Source organism: Eurytemora carolleeae, unplaced genomic scaffold (genome assembly GCF_000591075.1).
Source record: "Eurytemora carolleeae unplaced genomic scaffold, Eaff_2.0 scaffold119, whole genome shotgun sequence".
Lineage (NCBI taxonomy): Eukaryota > Metazoa > Arthropoda > Copepoda > Calanoida > Temoridae > Eurytemora > Eurytemora carolleeae.
The window spans coordinates 303,799-327,083 of NW_019396072.1; the positions used below are offsets into that span (position 1 = coordinate 303,799).

General features: G+C 33.4%; 3 protein-coding genes across 4 annotated transcripts in view; 1 reads left to right on the top strand and 2 right to left on the bottom strand.

The window, feature by feature from the left end:
• Window positions 1-13,523, top strand: part of LOC111712877 (uncharacterized) — a 28,437-nt gene extending 14,914 nt beyond the window's left edge. The window contains exons 10-19 of the mRNA XM_023487632.1: window positions 3,048-3,634; window positions 4,487-4,703; window positions 7,817-7,898; window positions 9,050-9,335; window positions 9,954-10,025; window positions 10,706-10,787; window positions 11,850-11,913; window positions 12,358-12,411; window positions 13,116-13,179; window positions 13,275-13,523. Coding sequence (XP_023343400.1) covers window positions 3,048-3,634; window positions 4,487-4,703; window positions 7,817-7,898; window positions 9,050-9,335; window positions 9,954-10,025; window positions 10,706-10,787; window positions 11,850-11,913; window positions 12,358-12,411; window positions 13,116-13,168 — 1,497 coding nt within the window. The 3' untranslated portion in view covers window positions 13,169-13,179; window positions 13,275-13,523. The remainder of the gene's footprint in view (window positions 1-3,047; window positions 3,635-4,486; window positions 4,704-7,816; window positions 7,899-9,049; window positions 9,336-9,953; window positions 10,026-10,705; window positions 10,788-11,849; window positions 11,914-12,357; window positions 12,412-13,115; window positions 13,180-13,274) is intronic.
• A 695-nt stretch (window positions 13,524-14,218) lies between these two features.
• Window positions 14,219-20,866, bottom strand: LOC111713084 (phosphatidylinositol-glycan-specific phospholipase D-like). Its single transcript, XM_023487880.1, has 13 exons — window positions 20,810-20,866; window positions 20,313-20,576; window positions 19,798-19,929; window positions 19,248-19,364; window positions 18,472-18,622; window positions 18,305-18,403; window positions 16,622-16,736; window positions 16,248-16,312; window positions 16,089-16,189; window positions 15,575-15,717; window positions 15,416-15,452; window positions 14,982-15,101; window positions 14,219-14,334 (listed from the first exon to the last, which is right to left on the bottom strand). Exons 2-13 carry the CDS (start codon window positions 20,572-20,574, stop codon window positions 14,243-14,245), a joined length of 1,434 nt encoding a protein of 477 aa, XP_023343648.1. The 5' UTR covers window positions 20,575-20,576; window positions 20,810-20,866; the 3' UTR covers window positions 14,219-14,242.
• LOC111713094 (phosphatidylinositol-glycan-specific phospholipase D-like) lies at window positions 20,853-22,902 on the bottom strand. Of its 2 annotated transcripts, none has more exons than XM_023487891.1 (6): window positions 22,820-22,902; window positions 21,896-21,973; window positions 21,505-21,587; window positions 21,105-21,162; window positions 20,973-21,039; window positions 20,853-20,915 (listed from the first exon to the last, which is right to left on the bottom strand). In XM_023487891.1, the coding sequence occupies exons 1-6, from the start codon at window positions 22,834-22,836 to the stop codon at window positions 20,868-20,870; spliced, it is 351 nt and encodes a 116-aa protein (XP_023343659.1). In that variant the 5' UTR covers window positions 22,837-22,902; the 3' UTR covers window positions 20,853-20,867. The 2 variants fall into 2 exon arrangements, with proteins under 2 accessions (XP_023343659.1, XP_023343667.1); XM_023487899.1 differs by having other exon boundaries at window positions 20,894-20,915; window positions 20,973-21,031.
• Between the last annotated feature and the right edge of the window lie 383 nt (window positions 22,903-23,285).

Below are 23,285 nucleotides of genomic sequence, written 5' to 3' on the forward strand. Positions count from 1 at the left end.
TAAGAAAGCTAAATTAAACGAATTTGAGTGAAATGTGTGGTGAAAGTGCAAAGTTCTCACACAGAGATCGATGAGAATTTTGCCAACTACTTCTTTAAAACTAAATCGCTTTATAGTTATAAAATAATGCTATAAAAAGTACAAGTGAGTTAGTAAGGTAGAATCGAAGGCCATGGCATTGTGCCAGTTTTTTAAAATGTATAATGCAACTTTTCTGAGCTGTCTGGATGTATTCTAAGCAATAGTTAAACAGTATTGCCGGCTTTAAAATGTATAATTTAATTTTTCTGAGCTGACTGGATGTATTCTAAGCAATAGTTAAACAGTATTGCCGGCCTTAAAATGTATAATTCAACTTTTCTGAGCTGACTGGATGTATTCTAAGCAATAGTTAAACAGTATTGCCGGCTTTAAAATGTATAATTCAACTTTTCTGAGCTGACTGGATTTATTCTATGCAATAGTTAAACAGTATTGCCGGCTTTAAAATGTATAATTCAACTTTTCTGAGCTGACTGGATGTATTATAAGCAATAGTTAAACAGTATTGCCGGCTTTAAAATGTATAATTCAACTTTTCTGAGCTGACTGGATGTATTATAAGCAATAGTTAAACAGTATTACCGGCTTTAAAATGTATAATTCAACTTTTCTGAGCTGACTGGATGTATTATAAGCAATAGTTAAACAGTATTGCTGGCTTTAAAATGTATAATGCGACTTTTCTGAGCTGACTGGATGTATTATAAGCAATAGTTAAACAGTATTGCTGGCTTTAAAATGTATAATGCGACTTGTCTGAGCTGTCTGGATGTATTCTAAGCACTAGTTAAACAGTATTTCTCGAATATGACTTTAGTTGATTTAACAAAAACAAGCAAATATTTAAGAATGTTCTAAAATGAATTAAACTGTAAATTAAAATATTATAATATTTCCAAGTTATATTCTGCTGGTTTGAATTCTATGTTTCTGGAAGAAAATAAGTTTTACAAACTTTACTTTCTTGTTTAACCAAGTTAGGGAGGAGAGAAACTGTTAATGCAGTACAGTACACTGTACGGTACAATTTACAATGTAGAGTGTAAACTATACAATACTATGTACAGTGTACACTGTACACTGTACATCATTAATATTTTCTGTTTTAACAGTGTATATCATTGATATCTTCTTTTTAACAGTGTATTATATCATTAACATCTTCTGTTTTCTACAGTGTATATCATTAATATCTTCTGTTTTAACATTGTCTATCATTAATATCTTCTATTTTAACAGTGTATATCATAAATTTTTTCTGTTTTAACAGTGTATATTATTAATATCTTCCGTTTTAAAAGTGTTTATCATTAATTTATTCTGTTTTAACAGTGTCTATCACTAATATGATCAAGTAGGATGTCTGTTTTAAAATATAGTAAACAATAGCTTTTTCGCGCCTCCCGCCCCTAATATTTGTAATAGTTCTCAATTGTAAAAGTTACTTTGCTATGCATCCGTTTTTTTTCTCCGTAAACGATAGAATAGTTCAAATTTAAGTTTTAGCTGATTTTTCTGGTTTCATTGGTGGGGCCATGGTGAGGTGCTACAAAGGAGTACAGTCTTTGCCACAAACTAATCCTTATATCTTTGCAACCTGATGGTGTAAATCTTTGATGCAAAAGGTTCTACCGTTTTAAGTTTATTGAATGCAAACAAAGAAACCAAAACAGACAACCCTGATGTAAATATATATTATATGAAAACTGAGAAGCTGTCCTGATTTTTGCTTTATAGTTATATATATTTATATATTCATATAGTATGCAAAGTATATCTTTATAGTTTACTGTTTAAAAATTTACAATTTCATTAAAATGTCAAATAAGAACACGATTAGATATAGGTTTCCAATTTGGTTCCGTAAAGAACTTACATGGATTCATAGAACCAGTGAACACTTTCGGAACTTTTAAGAGCGGAACCAATTAACCAACAAATTTTTAACTAGAGACTATGCAAAAGCTAGGGACGGAATGCAGAAAAAAGTTGACGGGGCGATTGTTTCATTTGAAATTCATCCGGAATAATCGTTTCATTTGAAATTCATCCGAAATAATCGTTTCACTTGAAATTCATCCGGAATAATCGTTTCACTTGAAATTCATCCCGAATAATCGTTTCATATGAAATTCATCCGAAATAATCGTTTGATTTGAAATTCATTAGGAATAATTGTTTCATATGAAATTCATCCGGAATAATCGTTTCATTTGAAATTCATCCTGAATAATCGTTTGATTTGAAATTCATCCGGAATAATCGTTTCGTATGAAATTTATCCGGAATAATCGTTTCATTTCAAATTCATCCGGAATAATCGTTTCATTTGAAATTCATCCGGAATAATCGTTTCATATAAAATTCATCCGGAATAATCGTTTCATTTAAAATTCATTAGGAATAATTGTTTCATTTGAAATTCATCCAGAATAATCGTTTCATTTCAAATTCATCCGCAATAATCGTTTCATATGAAATTCATCCGGAACGTTTCATATGAAATTCATCCGGAATAATCGTTTCATTTGAAATTCATCCGGAATAATCGTTTCATATGAAATTTATCCGGAATAATCGTTTCATTTCAAATTCATTCGGAATAATCGTCTCGTAAACTTTTTTCATACCTTTAACTCTTCGTAGTAGACTAGGATTTTGATTTATACTTTATTCTTGCCAGCTTCAGGAGAGGTTGCGTAAGTCCTTTACGGATCCAAATTGATCCGGAAACAATTGGAAACAGGAAATATAACCTGATAAGATCAATCTGGACTTTATGTATTATATTTATAATATATATTTGTAAGTGGTTCCAAGATCATATTCTCTTTATTCCAAATAATGTAATCTTGGATCTCAAGTTATTTATCATTCTTATAAAGATTTTTTTTTATATTTAGCATTTTCTTTTTTTCCTTTCTCTAGGGATATCTAGGGAATAGGTTTATAATAATTTTAAACAAATAATAAATGATCTGGTTTCAAATAGATAATTGTTTTAGGAACAGATGCCCTTCATCTTTAAGATCGGAGTCTTTCTCATCCTCTCATCTTTCTGTTTGAGCTGCCCACTCAGAACTCTGATAAGGAAAAGAACTAAACTCATCCCACTCAAAGTCCGAAAGGTTTACTTTGCCGACCCGGATAAATTGAGTCCTTATCTGGGTCCTATGAACAATGGACCCGGACACACAACCACACCTGGGTTCGGAGCTAAGGGATCAATGCTGCATAATGGATCTCACTCTATGCAAAAAGTACTGTTGGATGCTGCTTTGAACCAGCATGAACATTTGTTGGATTCTAACCCTTTAAACAACACCTTGCATGCTCTCACCCCTAATCTAGATGTTGGTGAAAACCTGATTTATAAGAATATTTGCAAACCAGGGAATCAAAAATTCGTTCTGCTCTCCCCAATGATTGGAAGTAAACCCATGATCCTGTCTCCGATATTTGAGAGCAGGGACGAGAGGAAAGAGCAGAGCGGATTTGTTCTCCTTCCAATTCAAACTTTTGAGAATACTCTTCCAATCCCAACCTTTAGAGAACAGACAAACACTGACACAAACATTCAAACACAATCTAGGTAAACCATCACACACAAACACTCAGATCAGAGACATTTAACAGCTTTTTTCAAGTTTTACGGTTTTTCTTAATTTGATCAGATTATCCTAAGATTAGAAGAGATAATTATTACAAAAGATTTAACCGAAGACCTTTTTCTAAATTTCTTTATTAAAAGAAACATCCTTCACGTGGTAACCAACAATCCATCACGTGGTGACCAACAATCCTTCACGTGGTAACCAACTATCCTTCCCGTGGTAACCAACAATCCTTCACGTGGTAACCAACTATCCTTCACGTGGTAACCAACAATCCATCACGTGGTAACTAACAATCCTTCACGTGGTAACCAACTATCCTTCACGTGGTAACCAACCATCCTTAACGTGGTAACCAACTATCCTTCACGTGGTAACCAACTATCCTTCACGTGGTAACCAACTATCCTTCACGTGGTAACCAACTATCCTTCACGTGGTAAGCAACTATCCTTCACGTGGGTACCAACTATCCTTCACGTGGTAACCAACTATCCTTCACGTGGTAACCAACTATCCTTCACGTGGTAACCAAAACATAGGAAATCGAATTTTTATAACTAAATATTGAAGGTCTCCATGTAAAGTGCTAAAAACGATGAAGTCAAACTCACCTTTCACTGGAATTAAAAAGAATTAAATGGAATAACATTTAAAATCGATTTCAAGTTTAGCCTTTTATAGAGGTTATCAGAAACCTTGGAACGGAAATGAGAAAGGAACAATTTAAATTCATAATTTTTTACTTAGAATTTAATAGTTCTGATTTTTTAAGAAGAAATAATAAAGATCTGATCTGTGTGATGTGTTTGATGGTTTACAATTACAAGAATACTCTGTAATACTCCCGTCATCACTCCTCTTAGATCCATTAACACTTCATTTGGTGTCGCTAGTTCTCCCTTTAGTACTCCCAACTCCTCAGTACAGAGTACAAGTACTGCCTGTACTGCTGTGAGGAGTTCTGAGTACAGTATATCTGTGCAAAACAATCTATCCTCCTCCACCACCACCCCCGCTCCTTTCTCTACGATTTCAGATCTAAAGGTTATTTCCGATTTATAAAGAATTTAAACTTTTATTTGCACTTTTTCACCGCTTGGGGAGAATCAATTTTACCTTTTCTTATTTGAGGTAAATATTCAGTTTAATTTAGTTTTGATACAAAATTTAGAAGGTTAGACAACTTTTTGCTTGGACAATATAATTTAGGAAGACAATATCCCGGGAAACCAGTATTAGACAATATCCCGGGAAACCAGTATTAGACAATATCACGGGAAACCAGTATTAGACAATATCCCGGGAAACCAGTATTAGACAATACCACGGGAAACCAGTATTAGACAATATCCCGGGAAACCAGTATTAGACAATATCCCGGGAAACCAGTATTAGACAATATCCCGGGCAACCAGTATTAGACAATATCCCGGAAAACCAGTATTAGACAATATCCCGGGCAACCAGTATTAGACAATATCCCGGGAAACCAGTATTAGACAATATCCCGGGAAACCAGTATTAGACAATATCCCGGGCAACCAGTATTAGACAATATCCTGGGCAACCAGTATTAGACAATATCCCGGGAAACCAGTATTAGACAATATCGCGGGAAACCAGTATATACAATATCCCGAGAAACCAGTATTAGACAATATCCCGGGAAACCAGTATTAGACAATATCCCGGGAAACCAGTATTAGACAATATCCCGGGAAACCAGTATTAGACAATATCCCGGGCAACCAGTATTAGACAATATCCCGGAAAACCAGTATTAGACAATATCCCGGAAAACCAGTATTAGACAATATCCCGGGAAACCAGTATTAGACAATATCCCGGGCAACCAGTATTAGACAATATCCCGGGAAACCAGTATTAGACAATATCCCAGGAAAAGGTAGAAAATATATAAAATACCACTGTTCTAAGGTTGGTTATACATCTATTCAACTTTACCCATTACAACCAGCTTCCATTTAACTTGAAAAGAAATGAAAAATACTTTGAATTTTATTCTTTTCTTCTGGATTTTCCACAATTTTACCCATTTATATTTTACAATCGTACTGAATTTGACATGAGGATGAGACTAGAGAGAGTTGAAAACACCCAACCTGGAAAATCCGTCTAAAAATATCTTATATTTAATAATCCAACGTTTTGAAATAAAATATGATTTAATATTTTTAGTAAAATAAGACAGCTGTGTATTGAATTATGAATTATGAAAAATTCATGATAGAACCGGCTTCATTGTTTAAGACAAAAAGTACGTTACAAGGGGAAAATCTCAAAGTTTAAGGGACTGTCGACGAAATTTCAAGGTGACCCATTGGTACCCTTTAAACCTTTGAAGGAACAAAAATTATGGAGGTATCAATTGTTTTTCTATCTAGAATTTTCATTTGCGGGTTTTTTGTCGAGTAATTTGAGGATTTAAAGAATAAAAATGTTAAGACCCAAAACATAACTGCATGATATCTGTGACAAATTTATAAAGGGGTGATCGCCATTTTTCTAACACAAAAGAAAAGTCAAAATATAACAATTTAAAAACGGCGACTACCCTCTTTAGACATGATTTTCAAAAACAAAAAACACAAAGACTCTTACTATAGATTGAAGGGACACAGCGTGAACATTAATTATATCAATGTTGGTCTAATTAAATAGTTTTTCACATTTTTTACGTTTTTTAGACATTTTTCTAACTTTAAGTTGTGTCTGAAAAACTAGTGGGGTCCATGTATACAATTTTAATGATTGTTAAAGTTCAGCTTTTTGATTGGAACATCTACAGTTCTACATTTTAAAGTATACACTTCAAGTAATATGTTCACGCTATGTCTCTCGCAATAAAAACATTTTAGTGCACGAGTCTTACATTAATTACAAATTGTATTGAAGAAAAGTAAGAAGTATGAGCTAAAGTAAACTGAGTTAACAAAGTTTGAGGGTTACTTTTACAAACCTATTTTTCTTATTCATGTTCTAAATGTTCAATGTTCGATGTTAAATGTACAGTATTAAATGTTACGATAAATGTACATGGTTCAGCATTCAATGTTCAATGTTCGTTGTTCAATGTACTGTTTACAATGTTTGGTTTTCTTGTGATGGGCAATACTTTTATTCATTTTTTTAAACTTTAAAGGTTTCTGAGAAGGTTCAAACATTTCGCCACTATATTCTTTAATCGTTGATAAAAAATGTCTCCCAGAGAAAATGTAAAATAAAAACGATCAAAATTTTCGTATATACATGCAAACTTTTATAATAAACAAAGTTGAAATCTCTAAAGTAGGTAAATAAAAGTTATTGCTCATCCATACTTGTTTTACATCTTACTACTTCGAATGCGGTATTTACTAAAGTAAACAAAGTATTGCAGTGTCAAATTATAAATGTACCTGAGACCCAACTTAATGAATTAGAGAGGTCGTTGAACTATCTACCGCCGGTTCAACTGATTCAAATCCTCGTGAATCAATAACTTTTATTCAATTTTTTGGGAAATGATCACACTTGTAAGGTGGTTAAGTGACTTTATCGACCTGCTTTTAAAAAGTTGAGTAAAATTGAAAAATAGCTATATATGTTATTGTAATGGGTAGCATGCTCATGCATACGAACAAGTTCTTGTCGGGATTTTTACTTTTTTAGTTTGTTTTCGATAAAAATAAAAATATTTTCACACCTTACTAAGTTTGGTGTGAAAATGTATTCGTTTTGATCTCAAACAAACTAGAACAAATTAAAATCCCGGAAAAATCTTTTTCGCGCTTAAAAATACCCATTACAATGACATAAATACATATAAATAGGTGATTCAAGATTTGAACCGGAGATAGGTAGTTCAGCAACCTAGCTCGAATTTATTAAATTAGGTCCCAGGTAAACATTTTTCTTGTCAATCGATGTCGAGGTTTTTTAATGATCTTGTCCAAAGAGTAGCGATGGATAAAATTTGTCTGAAAAAGATCGAGATATATTTTCAAAATAAATATAATATATGTTAATGGTTTTTCTAGTTTGAATAGCAAGGGCGTACACAGGGGGGGGTAGCTTCGCGCATATTTAGCCTCCCCTTAGATTTATTTCTGTGTACGCCCTTGTATGGATAGTTGTTCTAAAACTTTATATTCTAGGATATTTCTGGTTTGGATAAATCTAATCTAAGAGGTGGACAGATGGATGGATACAATCTACAGTATTCAACAAACCAACAGGGTAAATTATTTATAAACTTTAAAAACATTTTCACCAAGGTTTTTAAAGGGAAATTTTGTAACTATAAACTCGTCAAGAAATATATTTGTTTGCGATGTATTTTATGGCAAACAAAGAAACTGAGCTCTGTCCCAAGCTGAATATCTCTTATCCCTATATATTGTTAATCAGGTGGTGTTGAATAGGATATCTACTGGCTCTATGCTCGAAATATCAAAGGTCAACATTCCGGGGTAAAGATCTAGGGATAAGAAAACTTGAGTTTGCGGAAAAACTTAATTAGTGTACTTGTAAAGTTGTTGATGAAAAACAACTTAATTGTTTTTGAAATTTTAAGTTTATGGAAATGTTGTTTCTGGATTTCTGTAGGGTTTGAAAATATCAGAAGATAAAGTAGGTTGTCAAGGTTTCATTGTTTTTGTAGATAATAAGAATTATAGTTCAGGAGATACACACAAGGATATAGGATACAATAAGGGGATATATCAAGGATAGGATACAAGGTGATATATTCAGGATAGGATACAAGGTGATATATCTAGGATAGGATACAATAAGGGGATGTATCAAGGATAGGATACAAGGTGATATATCTAGGATAGGATACAAGGTGATATATCTAGGATAGGATACAATAAGGGGATGTATCAAGGATAGGATACAAGGTGATATATCTAGGATAGGATACAAGGTGATATATCTAGGATAGGATATAATAAGGGGATATATCTAGGATAGGATACAAGGTGATATATCTAGGATAGGATACAAGGTGATATATCTAGGATAGGATACAATAAGGGGATGTATCAAGGAAAGGATACAAGGTGATATATCAATAAGGGGATGTATCAAGGATAGGATACAAGGTGATATATCTAGGACAGGATACAACAAGGGGATATATCAAGGATAGGATACAATGAGAGGATATATCTAGTATACACTAAGGGGATATATCTAGGAAAGGATACAATGAGGGGATATATCTAGGATAGGATACAATAAAGGGATAAATCTAGATAGGATACAACAGGGGAATATATCTAGGATAGGATACAATAAGGGGTTATATCCATGGTAGGATACAATACAGGGATATATCTAGGATAGGAAAATCCAAATTGGAAGATCAAGAAAAAATTATTTAGGTTTGTACGGAAAGGATCCAATTTACCACGGAAAAGATCCAATGTATCAAGGTAAAGATCCCTCCTATCTTGGAAAGGATCCATTGTATCCAGGAAAGGATCCCTTGTATCCAGGAAAGGATCCCCTGTACCCTGGAAAGGATCCCTTGTATCCTGGAAAGGATCCCTTGTATCCTGGAAAGGATCCCTTGTACCCTGGAAAGGATCTATCAGGAGTTTACCTACCTGGAAAGGATTACTATGATGAATCCCTATATTCTGGAAGAAAAGCTGGTCCTCCAATCAGGAAAACACAAGATACAATAAGCTATATTTAAAGAAACCAATTTGAATAAAAAATTCTTTTTTTTTCTGACTGTTGTTGGCTGCAATCTCTTGTTCTATGTACTTTTCTAGTATTAAAAGTAGTTGAACCACGTAGAGTAGTTGAACTTCTATTTAGCGCCAAATTCGGCCCTGGTCTAAGTTGAAGAGAAGTGGTTCAACTACATCTACGCGGTTCAACTACATCTACGCGGTTTAACTCCTTCTTGCTTTTCATTAAATCAGATCGTTGTTAACACGATGCAAGGTAATAAGGCAAGGAAAGTTAATTGCGTTTGCGTATTCTCTGCGTACAATTGAAACCAGTTCTCTTTGGGCTGGGCGGTATTTGTAGACAAGAATAGATGCATCAGTGTTCCTCTAGTATCCGAGGAGGATAAAAGCATTTCATTTTGATAATTAACATGATAGTTTCCTATAACCAGAATATTTCATTGATTTTTTTTTGTCAGGCTGTGACATCCTTCTTTTGACGTACACTGCAGTACACAAAATGCGTACACCTCTGAAATAACTATCTTTACATAATAATTCTTTGACCGCGAAGCATCTTAATATGTTAATGAATCTTGATTTGAAGTTTGCACAACAACTTTGGAGACGGATATTACGAAGAGGAGGAGAGACATTATGCATCCTCAACCCATCCAAGGAAAATATATTTATCAATGAATACAAAATTTTATTAATCAAATTATCCTCCAGATATTTGTTTAGTTTCAACAGATTGGGGAACATGGAGTTTAAAACTGTATGTTTCCTGATTATTTGAAATCTTAACATTTCCGTAAAATTTAAATTGAATTTTAAAGTAGTTCTAATAACTAGGTCTTGTTGGATTATAAACTAGAATAATGAATGCGTAAAAAATAGGGGAAGGACAAAGTTGTTAACCGGCCCTTTGTTTTTTTCAAAACATCTTTCTTATTAAAGAAATCCCTTTCTCTTAGATTAAGATTTAGCTTTTTGAGTGGCCGCAGGAGCGTCTGAGCTGACCCAAAATATTTGCTTATAATATTTAGTAATCGACATCCCGATGTGTGAAAGGAAGAATGTTAGAATACAACTATTTCAGAAATAAGTTTTGAAACATATAATAAACCTTGGATCTTCAATACGTAATACGAACTATAGAACTGTGAAAGGATTAATGTTAATTCTGCCATTTAGTTTTGTATAAAGGTATGCAGTTTGTGATAGTTAACTTTTGGGAGAAAACAAACGGATATCTGAGTTGCATAATTTATAATTCCATCTCTTTGTGAATTGGAATTGATATGAAATTAGACTAATCTGTTAAACTTTTTTGATAATTACATTGTCTGAAATCAGGGTTGCTATGCTCAAGAACACAAATATTGAGACGGATATGAGAGGTCGAGAATTCAGGGAAAACCGCAGGGTTCATTATCAGGTACCAGATATATTAGGGCTTATTATCAGATACCAGATATATTAGGGTTTATTACCAGATACCAGATATATTAGGGTTTATTATCAGATACCAGATATATTAGGGTTTATTACCAGGTACGAGATATATTATGGTTTATTACCCGTTACCCGATATATTAGGGTTTATTACCTGATACCATAGATATGAGGGTTTATTACCAGATAGCAGATATATTGATGTTTAATACCCGATACCCGATATAGTAGGGTTTATTACCAGATACCATAGATATAAGGTTTTATTACCAGATAGGAGATATATTGATGTTTATTACCCGATACCAGATATATTAGGGTCTATTACCAGATGCTACATAGATATATTAGGGTTTATTACCAGATACCAGATATATTAGTGTTTATTACCAGATACCAGATATATTAGGGTGTATTACCCGATACCAGATATATTGGGGGTTTATTGCCAGATGCTAGAGAAATGAGGGTTTTTTACCAGAAATCAGATACATTGGGATTTATTACCAGATACCAGATATATTAATATTTATAGCCAGATACCAGATATATTAGGGTGTATTACCAGATACCAGATATATTAGAGTTTATTACAAGTATCTTGTAATAAATTCTAATATATCTGGTATCTGATTTATGTGTTTTGTACCAGATCCCAGGTATTAAGGGTTTTTACTAGGTACTAGATATATTAGTGTTAATTGACAGATACCAGATATATTAGGGTTTATTACCAGGTACCAAATATACTAGGGTTTATTACCAGATACAAGATGTATTAGGGTTTAGTACCAGATACCAGATATATTAGGGTAACATAGAGGTTTAGAGAAACTACTTTATCATGTTTTTATGAAAAATTAAAGAAGGGCTTTTTTTAATGGATAAATGACAGTGGATTCTTTCTTGACTTCTTAATGCGTAAACTTTAGTTCTTTTTTGCTTTTACCATAAGGTTAAATGTATATTCAAACTTAATTAATAAAATTGTAGCAATGATAATGATAATAATGATATCTAAGCTAGCGAATTCTCGATGTTTAAGGAGCGAGATTTCCGAAGACTGCAGAGTCCTAGTCCAGGACCAAGACAGAGAGCAGCATATCCAGGTATAAATAACAATAGGGCAATATATCCAGGTAAAGATAACACTAGGGCTGAATATCCACTCCAGGTATAAATAACGATAGGGCTGAATATCCAGGTTCTGATAACAATAGAGCTTTATATCTAGGTATAAATAACGTTAGACAGAATATCCAGGTAATAGGGCTGAATATTCAGTTATAGAAATACAGCTTTAAATCCATGGTTTGAATGATATGCGTACGACAGTATGGCAAGGTGTACAGATATTTATTCAAATACTTTTAAAGGGTTATCATTCTTTTAAAAACAGACTCGGAAGTGAATATCTAATTTTACTTTAAAGAATAAAGAATATCGGATTGAAGGAATATATTTTATAGAATATCTGAATAAATACATCAATGTCAGATGTCCTTTATATATATTAACTATTGAATGTGTAGAATCTATAGATATGATCCTAGGTCAGCATCGGAGCAGACGAGCTGACGGAGACGAATCCTGGACTCCTGGTTCAGGTTAGATCATTATCTTTAACATTACTGTAAACGGGATTAAATTGTCTTAAAATAATATATTTTCTTTTTGGTAAAGCAATAAAGCAGTATCTTGTAAGAAAATTGAAAATTTATTAAAAATATATTTGTTTGTTAAGAAATTTCTCGTAAAATAAAGAGACAATTCAGATCTGACAGGGATATAGTTACTTACCAACCATTATACAATACAGGATATGGCTACTAAATATTATATATTACAGGATATAGTTACCAACAATTATATATTTATAGGAGGATATGCTTACCAACAATTATATATTACAGCTACCAAATATTATACATTACAGCATATAGTTACCAACAATTATATATTACAGGATATAGTTACTAAAAATTATACATTACAGGATATAGCTGCCAACAATTTTACATTATAGAATATAGTTATCAACAATTATACATTACAGGATAAAGTTATTTACCTTACAGGATATTGTTACCAACTATTTTTATGCAGGATATATGTATAGTTACCAACTATTATTTATATATGCAGGATATGGCGAATAGTTACCAACTAAAATGTATGTAAATTGTACAGGATATTGTTACCAACTATTATATATGCATTATGCAGCATAGTCACCAACAATTATATATTACAGGATATGGTTACCAAATATTACATATTATAGGATTTAGTTACCTACAAATGTTTACAGGATATGGTTACCAACAATCATTTCCGGAGGAGGAAGTTCAATATAATGCTTGAAGAAAAAATAGGTAACAAAATAATAAAATAACTATTTCCATGGAATTTCTCCAATTTTCATTTCTGTTCTGTTCTTTTCGCTCTCCTCACTAAATCTACTGTTTAGGAATTGTGTCGGTAGAAGATTCAAGAACTCACTAAATCTACTGTTTAGGAATTGTGTCTGTAGAAGATTGAAGAACTCACTATTGTTATATTTACAAATATTGTTGACATTTATTTTCTATCTAAATCCTATCCCGCAAATTTACGTATTGGGAACTTTTTCTATGATTTATTTGTGATTAAACCTGCAGATTTATAGATTTGTTTGATAAGAGATTTAATAATATAAAATATATTGTTACTAAAATAATCTTCCCATTATTCTGCTTGAGCTTGTAGTTTATAGATACAGTTCATAGTATCAGCACTCAACAGGAGTTCAGGGACCAATTTAACAAATAGTCAAAATAGATACAGTTCATACTACCAGCACTCAACAGGAGTTCAGGGACCAATTTAAAAAATAGTCAAAATAGATACAGTTCATAGTATCAGCACTCAACAGGAGTTCAGGGACCAATTTAACAAATAGTCAAAATAGATACAGTTAATAGTATCAGTACTCAACAGGAGTTCAGGGACCAATTTAACAAATAGTCAAAATAGATACAGTTCATAGTATCAGCACTCAACAGGAGTTCAGGGACCAATTTAACTTCATAGTACCAGCACTCAACAGGAGTTCAGGGACCAATTTAACAAATAGTCAAAATAGATACAGTTCATAGTACCAGCACTCAACAGGAGTTCAGGGACCAATTTAACAAATAGTCAAAATGGGTTTAACTGCGTAATCGTGGTTCAGCTATACTTGTCAATATTGATTGAATGTCCCAAGACACTTTATTCTTTTATATTCACAAATATTATGTTTAGGTGGAGTATTTTGTATAAAGAGTCGTATTCTAAATTCTAAATTCTTGGTTCAAATGATAATACATGGTATTCAAATATCATTTTAAATTCGATCACAAGAATTACTGTTTAACTACACCATATTCATAAAAATCATTAGAGNTTTTATTTCTTTTATATTTTATAAAAATAGATAGAACCAGACAATCTTCCATTGACATTACTTCTCTCTGAACCAATAATGAGAATCCGAGTTTGTTGTTTCCCTAGAATAAGATTATTGCAATCCATTAATTTACTTATACTGGTAATTCCAGCTCTCAATTCCATTCTCTCAAAATCTTATTATTTATCCTGGTAATTCCAGGTCTCCATTCCATTCTCTCAAAATCCTATTGTTTATCCTTTCCTTCAAAATCTTATTTATCCTGGTAATTACAGGTCTCCATTCCATTCTCTATCAATCCTATTATTTATCAATTGCAGCTCTCTATTCCATTCTCTCAAAAGCCTATTATTTATCAATTCCAGCTCTCTATTCCATTCTCTCAAAATCTTAGTATTTATCCTGGTAATTCCAGGTCTCCATTCCATTCTCTATCAATCCTATCATTTATCAATTCCAGCTCTCTATTTCATTCTCTCTCAATCCTATTTTTAATGAATTTCAGCTCTCCATTCAATTCTCTCAATCCTATTATTTATCAATTCCAACTCTCCATTCCATCTCTCTCAATCCTAATATTTATCCTAGTAATTCCAGGTCTCAATTCCATTCTGTCAAAATCCTATTATTTATCAATTCAAGCTCTCTATTTCATTCTCTCAAAATTCTATTATTTATCCTGGTTATTCCATCTCTCCATTCCATTCTATCAAAATAAAAATAATCAATGTACTATGTTTTGTTTACCTTGAAAAGTGTTCAGACTGGACCCGAAAAGACTGTTCTCCAGGTAATCTGTCAGTACAAGGGAAGCTAAATGACCAGGACACGGAGTAGGATAAACACCGCAGTGGGAGCTTATGTCACCTAGAAAGGAATGTGTACTGTACAGGGCACTGTATAGCTTGAATGTAGTGTGTTAAAATATATTGTTATTATTAGTTCATAGATGTCGTTTTCTGCATCTTAAAATTTTGAAATGTTGCAGAGAATTTTGTAATTTGCAACTAAACTATTTTAAACAAGTTCCCTAATTTTAAAAAATCTGGTTCTCACAAATTCTGTAAATTTCAAATTTACCATGCGTATATAAAGATTGTTATTGTGAATTGTACAAAGCGTTGTACGCCATCCAGTGATATGTACACTTTACATGTACAGTACATATTAAAATTATTTACCGGCCGGAAGTTCAGTAAATCCGTCGTAAACATAAACCTGGAATAAATGTTTTATGAAATCCTTATATCAACTAAATTAAGGAATTTACATTCTACTACTGCTAAACAGCTTTTGTAAAAACAGTGTTATTTCAATTTTCAAAATCATAATATGCAGACCTTTCCATAAGAATACAAACTGTTTCCAAGGTATGGAGCAGATACAACCAATCCTTCTCCGAACCCTGAAACAACCTGACCAAACCTTCCGCTTTCGCTTTCTCCGCTCATCCTGGCCAGATTGTTCATCACCAGCTCACTTCCTGAATATATTTGGAATTCAGAACGCTTCATACCTTTTCTGCCATTTCCAATCTAAATATGCTAGGATTTTAGGCCGCTTCGCGTCTCTTTTTTTGAAGCATCCATTTTAGAGTTTAAATGTTGTTTTTCAAGCCACCATATTTTCTTACGTACATCACAAAACTAAAAAGTTCGCGGACTGTTTCGTGTTAATTTACAATTTTTTTAAATTGAAATTTCTATCTATATTTTTTAATGTCGACCACCATTTTCTTGAAAATTATAAAAACTTTGTCCTAATCGGTTTAACCAACGTTTTTTGAATACAAACTCAAACAAAATGATAAACCAATTTTTTTTTCGAAATTAACACCATATAAAGAAAGTAAACCTGTTTGGTTAAAAGAATAGATATTTATGCGTCCTGTTTGCTCCAGGTCTCCTGATTCACTGGCAGCACTACTCTCTCCAACAACAAGAACCTCCTGCAATCTTAAAGGAAAATAGCGCAAAAGTTTAAGTATATTTTAAAAGAAATAAGGCTACAAACCTTCCATGAATATTTAAGGTTCTAAAATCCAGCTCTGCACCTAAACATCCAAACTCCATAGTTCCCTGTGTTCAAGGTTCAGGAAACATTTTATTTTTGTTTTCTTATTTAATCTGTGCATGAATTCTTTCTTGTTATTTACAAAGAAAACTACAATTATGTATTATAGAGGGCTACAACAAAGATTGAGTTTCAGAAGATATTGTACAAATGTACAATGTACATATATATTTATGTATTATCAAATGTAGTGGACGAACTTCAGATCTTTAAATTCCAAGAATTGACACGGAATTCTCATTTTTTGCAGGTAACCCTGAGTCTTAACTCATGAATATATATCATGTAAACCATTCATAATCTGTACAACGTTCCTGAACCCTAGTTATCTGTTTTGGATCAAGGTTGGGACGGAGACTGAACACAGTGAATGCGCCAGCACTCTGTAGATCATTCTCATGGTAGGTGCAATCATTCAACCAACAGATTCTAAGATATTCTTTTTTTATATATATTCATTTTAAATCGACTGACCCCCCCCCCCATTCTCTCTAAAATCCCATTTCAAGCTAAGCATCCCTAATACTATTATATTGGCTTTAAATGTTGTTACCAAGTTCAGAGAACTTGAGATTTTCCTCTAATCCTTGAATTGAAAACCGTTCTCATTTCACAACTGTTATATTCGGGGTGAGCTTTCCTCAGTTTCCTTTACCAGGAAATCAACACACCCAGAACCGTTTACTTCCTCTTACTTAAACTTTCTAATCCTGATATCTTTACAATTGGATGACGTATAACTTGGATATCTCAAACTATAAATGTTATTTCTGCAATAACAAATAGCCAAAGTTTAAAATATGAAAAACTAACACAATCAGGTAGCACAGAAATAATTAGAAAATTGAGTTTGATTGCCAGTTCCTTTCTGTTTCTGTATTTCTAATCTATTCTACAGAAGGGTTCTGGTTCCTACCTGTAGAAGGATCCTGGTTCCTTCCTATAGAAGGGTCCTGGTTCCTACCTGTAGAAGGAAACTGGTTCCTTCCTATAGAAGGGTCCTGGTTCCTACCTGTAGATGGATCCTGGTTCCTTCCTATAGAAGGGTCCTGGTTCCTGCCTGTAGAATGATCCTAGTTCCTACCTATAGAAGGGTCCTGGTTCCTACCTATAGAAGGGACCTAGTTCCTACCTGTAGAAGGGTCCTAGTTCCTACCTGTAGAAGGATCCTGGTTCCTTCCTATAGAAGGGTCCTGGTTCCTAACTATAGAATGATCCTAGTTCCTACCTATAAAAGGGTCCTGGTTCCTACCTATAGAAGGGTCCTGGTTCCTACCTATAGAAGGGTCCTGGTTCCTACCTATAGAAGGGTCCTGGTTCCTACCTATAGAAGGGTCCTAGTTCCTACCTATAGAAGGGTCCTAGTTCCTACCTGTAGAAGGATCCTGGTTCCTTCCTATAGAAGGGTTCTAGTTCCTACCTATAGAAGGGTCCTGGTTCCTACCTATAGAAGAGTCCTAGTTCCTACCTGTAGAAGGATCCTAGTTCTTACCTATAGAAGGGTCATGGTTCCTACCTGTAAAAGGGTCCTGGTTCCTACCTGTAGCAGGATCCTGGATCCTACCTGTAGAAGGATCCTGGTTCCTACCTGTAGAAGGGTCCTGGTTCCTACCTATAGAAGGGTCCTAGTTCCTACCTGTAGAAGGATCCTAGTTCCTACCTGTAGAAGGATCCTGGTTCCTACCTGTAGAAGGGTCCTGGTTCCTACCTGTAGAAGGGTCCTGGTTCCTACCTATAGAAGGGTCCTGGTTCCTACCTATAGAAGGGTCATGGTTCCTACCTGTAGAAGGGTCCTGGTTCCTACCAGTAGAAGGGTCCTGGTTCCTGCCTATAGAAGAGGCAATAGTTCCTACCTGTAGAAGGGTCCTGGTTCCTACCTGTAGAAGGATCCTGGTTCCTACCTGTAGAAGGGTCCTGGTTCCTACCTGTAGAAGAGTCCTGGTTTCTGCCTATAGAAGAGGCCTAGTTCCTACCTGTAGAAGGGTCCTGGTTCCTACCTGTAGAAGGGAGATGAAACAACAAGATATTCCGAACTAAGAGCAACGCTAGATCCAAACCTTTCATAATCCCTTGACCCTTCCAGTATTGTATAGTTTCTAAACAAATAGTATAATATATGTAAACAATCCTTCATTTAAAATTTCACACTTTTGTTTTTGTTTACTTGAGTTTAGTTGAGTAAATATAAAGAGCTCCTCTCTGTATTCCATCTCTACCAGAGTAAGGGGCAGAGATAAGTATTTCCTCTGTCCCATCCTTATCCACGTCTCCCTTGAACAGGTAGGAGCCAAAATTGGCAAACTTTTCCTCACAGTCTAATATTAAACAACAAATCTCAATAACAAATTGGCATACCTCGCATTACCCGCGCCTTTCAATTTTCAGTTTATAGAAGACGACCTACTTTGTCTGAACGGCAATATGAGGAGAAACCCCCATATCCTATGTCAGGGAGAAATGCCCCTTCTTTTTAAAGTTACATTTACTCAATTTTTTATATTTTGGCCGGGTAAAGGTCGCATACATGCAAACATACATATATGTATACACATATGTTTCTATGCTCTGCTTTATACATAAGATGATAAATACTATTATTTAAGTGTTATAAGTAATTTTATGAAACATTTGTGTACTTATTGCAATGTCTATTTCTAGATAAATAAGCTTTTTAAGAAAGCAAAAATAAAAATATAAAGATAATTTAAATTTTAATTTCATTTATATTGAAATTCTTTTTTGGAAATATCCTCATTATTTCGGAGAAAATCCGGGAACCAATCAAAATTGTATAGTTGCGTGTTCTAATTTAACTTTACGATAATTACTCTATAGCAAGTACATTAAAAAATTCACCATGAAGTGAGTAAGAATGATAATAGTTTTATAAATAATTTATATGAATTCGGAACTGTGAAAATAGTTGAAACTAAAGCTGACCTAAAACATCTGTGAGATGGTAGATGAGAGTATTGTTGTCGTTGAGCGACCCTGAAAAGATATAAACCCTGCCACTATATTCCAGAAGTTCTGCACCGGCGTAGGGATCTCCAACAACTAAACAAATCAGCATTATTACAACCATGGAATAAACGACCTGTTTTATCTACCCAAACTGCATTTCTCTAATTCTTTTTCTTTGCATACGGATATGCCATGTACCTTTGATTTGCCAATCTACTAACTCTTCAGTGATCAGTTTTATTTTAATCAATACTTCACGCTGGACATACTATAGGCGAGATGGGGTAGGTTACTTATATTTCAATTCAATCGCGTTAGGGTCTATAATCCAACAATATTTAAACTTATGGACTTGCATAAAGAGAAATAAATAAAGGAGAAATGGCGAAACATTTAAGTTTGATGATAGGTCAAATTGTAAATTGTAATAGAAAGTCACATTCCTAGATATCTGAATCAACCCCCAGGAAGGATTTCTGAATCCTTGCCGGGATAAGGACCGAACTGTTAAATCCGTGTGACTTGCCTATATCCAGTATCTGGTCCTGGTTTGTGTCCAGGGTAAGGAGAGATGAACCAAAGCGTCCTCTGTCTCCAGGATTACAGATTATAGTGTTGGCTTGGTCTTCAGCTACTCCTGTTCCTGTTTCTTCAACATCTTAAAAAAATTAAAATATAAATTCTATTAGACTATTATAAATGAGAATTTTCAAATATTTGAGAAAATTTGCATGTTCAAAAATAGTAACCACTGTACAGTGCGCAGTAAAGAAATTGGTACCCACTAACATGGGAATTTAGATACAAGTATAAAAAAAAGTCGGTACGTCTCATGGGCGTTTAAAAGTGTGTCCTAACTTCCAACACTTAATTTGGTAGTTATTTGAATTCAAATACTTGTATTGTGTATTCAGAAAAAATGCCGCAAGGATCAAAAGATATAAAAGTCGTCACTTAATTCCCATGTTCTAGGACACTCTGAATAGTTCTTAGCATCTCAAAAAATAATTGTTCTAAATTTTATGCATAAAAATAATTTACCAAGAAAAATATAGATACATCCTCTGTCATCTCTCCCCGGAGCTCCGACCACTAAATCCATATTCTCATCCTGATCCAGGTACGCACTCACCATCACCTTACCAAAGGTTGAGTAGGGTATACTACTGTGTAAGGATAAATGAGATTGAGCAGTTTTCTCCTCTTCAACTAGTTCAAGGGTGTGCGGGGTCTCGGAATATCGTATTTCAGGATTCTTGAAATTTGTCAGTTTTACTTTAGTTCCATTCTCATCTCTCTCCATACCTGAACATTATACTTTCTACAGTGAAACACATGAAACTATAGAATACGAAGACGACGTTTAAGCAACCTTGTACATTTGATGTTGTTTTAAAGCAAATACTTTTACAAGGAGGTCGAAAATCCACTTATTAAGTAAATTGGGTATGTGTGCACTTAACAACTGCTAGCTTTGTTTCATTTTTACTGGACTTTAACACCAATATGCTGACGGTAAACAGATGAATATTTCTCACCAATATTCTGACGGTAAACAGATGAATATTTCTCACCAATATTCTGACGGTAAACATCTTAATATTTCTCACCAATATTCTGAAGGTAAACAGCTGAATATTTCTCACCAATATTCTGACGGTAAACAGATGAATATTTCTCACCAATATTCTGACGGTAATCCATGATGGATGAGGATTGATGAACTATATTTGAACCAAGAGGGAAAAGTTTACTCCAATCTATTAAACTAAATTATTGAATAATATTTATAAAAAGTTAAAGATTATTTATATTTGATTTCCTGTACTCTACCTGTTCTCTGAGCACGTAAACCCTAGCGTGTTTTCGGGAATAGAACACCCCTCCGTGCCTACATTTAAGGTGATTTAGTAAAATATTTTCGATGCTGATCCGGATCCATATAATGGATCCGGATCTGTGAAAAATAGATGCAGATAATAAATATATCTTATATCTGTTTTACAACAAATTTTTTTTTCTATTTTTTTTTTGCTGAAGCTTGATTGGGAACTTATCTTTTAAATAGTTTGTTTATTTCTATGATGTTCCTAATCATGCTTAAAACCTGTACAGTGTACACTGTACAATGTCCAGTACAGTGTGCAACCGTACAATGTCCAGTACAGTGTACACTGTGCAATGTCCAGTACAGTGTACACTGTACAATGTCCAGTACAGTGTGCAACCGTACCATTAAAAATAGCAATGGCTGCTTGCTCCCAGATAATTGCAGTCCAGGTCGCCATATCATCTAGTCCACCCAGGAAATAATCCCTAAAATATTCGCTTAACTATCAGATAATAATCTTGGTACATAATTAAGTGACCCGGGGCGCAACTGGATATCTTTCAGGGGAAGGGCGGAAATCTTTTTTTCAATTCAATTTCAATTCAATCGGAAAGAAAAATATGATGTTAGTTTGAGAAATCATCAAGAAATTAAAGTTTTAATTCATCAATGTGCTATGTTTTGCTCTTTAAATGCATGTCAAAAGGTTTGCTTGTCATAGAGGTAAAGCCTATGTTTTAGGATTTTAATCGTTCTCATAAATTATATTTTTTGAAATAAAAGAAAAGGAAACCTTAAATCATCCAACATTGCTGGAGCAGTTAAAACCATCTCAGGATACAACAGTTTACCGATTACCTGCTCTCCCAACCTTAATTAAGATCAAAGAATATATTTCTTCAATTAAATTATCTTGTGTTAAAGACACTGCCTCAACATAAACATTAAATTATGAGTATTATGAATCTCATTTTTATTAATATTTTCAAATTATTTAGACTAGCCTAAGCATCTATTAATTTCTTTATTTATTCAGATGCTACAGGGTGTCCCACGAAACATGACAGTTGGTGAATAGTTTAGAATGTCTTCTTCCATAATTTTTTAAGTTGTTTGATACCAAAAATAAAAATAAAAATATAATATGGGAGTCATGTTATAGTAAAATTGATTTCATAGTGAAATATATTCAAGCACAAGATTTTTTTAACGAAATAAACTGCAAAACACCTTTATTATCTAATACAGAGTATGGGAGACGACATTCATAACTATTTATCAACTGTCATGTTTCGTGGGACACCCTGTATGTTTATTTAAGGCCACTTTTTACCTTATTCGAAACCTTTTTTTTGTAATAAGAAATTTTCCTTAAGTATTCCTTTTTTGAGGATTTGTTTCTTTATAAAAAATACGTATATCTGTCTGTTATTTTATTCTTTTATATTGATAGGATACTTTAAATATCTTTTTTAGAGAATAAATCTCTTAAAACGTTCCTATTTTGGGCGATAGGGTTTGTTGTACATTAATTCTTTTTCTTATTACTTTTGGAGGATTTGTATCTTTAAAAATCATTTGAATAACCTCAAGGACTTTTTGCAAATTCACAGTTACCGAAATTTGGGTACTTGACCATAAAAGAATGAAAAATTTGGAAGGGGGGGGGGGTTGAAAGCAAAAAAACATGTTTTTTTTTATAAAAATGTCACATTACCTTCCAGCCAAGAGCATTCCTCCACATGTATCAATTATCTCCTCCGTCAGAATACTTTCTCCGTAATAATTCTAAAATTAAAAAATGTAGATTTAGAAAGTGTAAATTGTAATGAAATATACTTTTTTTGTAAAAATCTTGCGTACCACCTACAGATTTAATTCAATGTAAAAAAAAACTGTTAAAAATGTCATGGCATCAATCAATTCAAAGATTTTTATTTTATTTTTGATTTTGGGTTAAAATCATCGTTTAATGAATATTTTGTAAACAGCTCTTTTAGATATTAATCATTTGCAAATCCTTCAAATTAAATGTTTCTAAAGTTGATGGAACAAAACTGATACAATAGAATCATTTGTGGTTGTTTTTAACTGACTGCAAAAGGTAGAAACAGCATATTGTATTTTCGGTCAAATAAAACCCCACGAACTAGCTCTTTACTCATTATGTTCTTCAATATTTA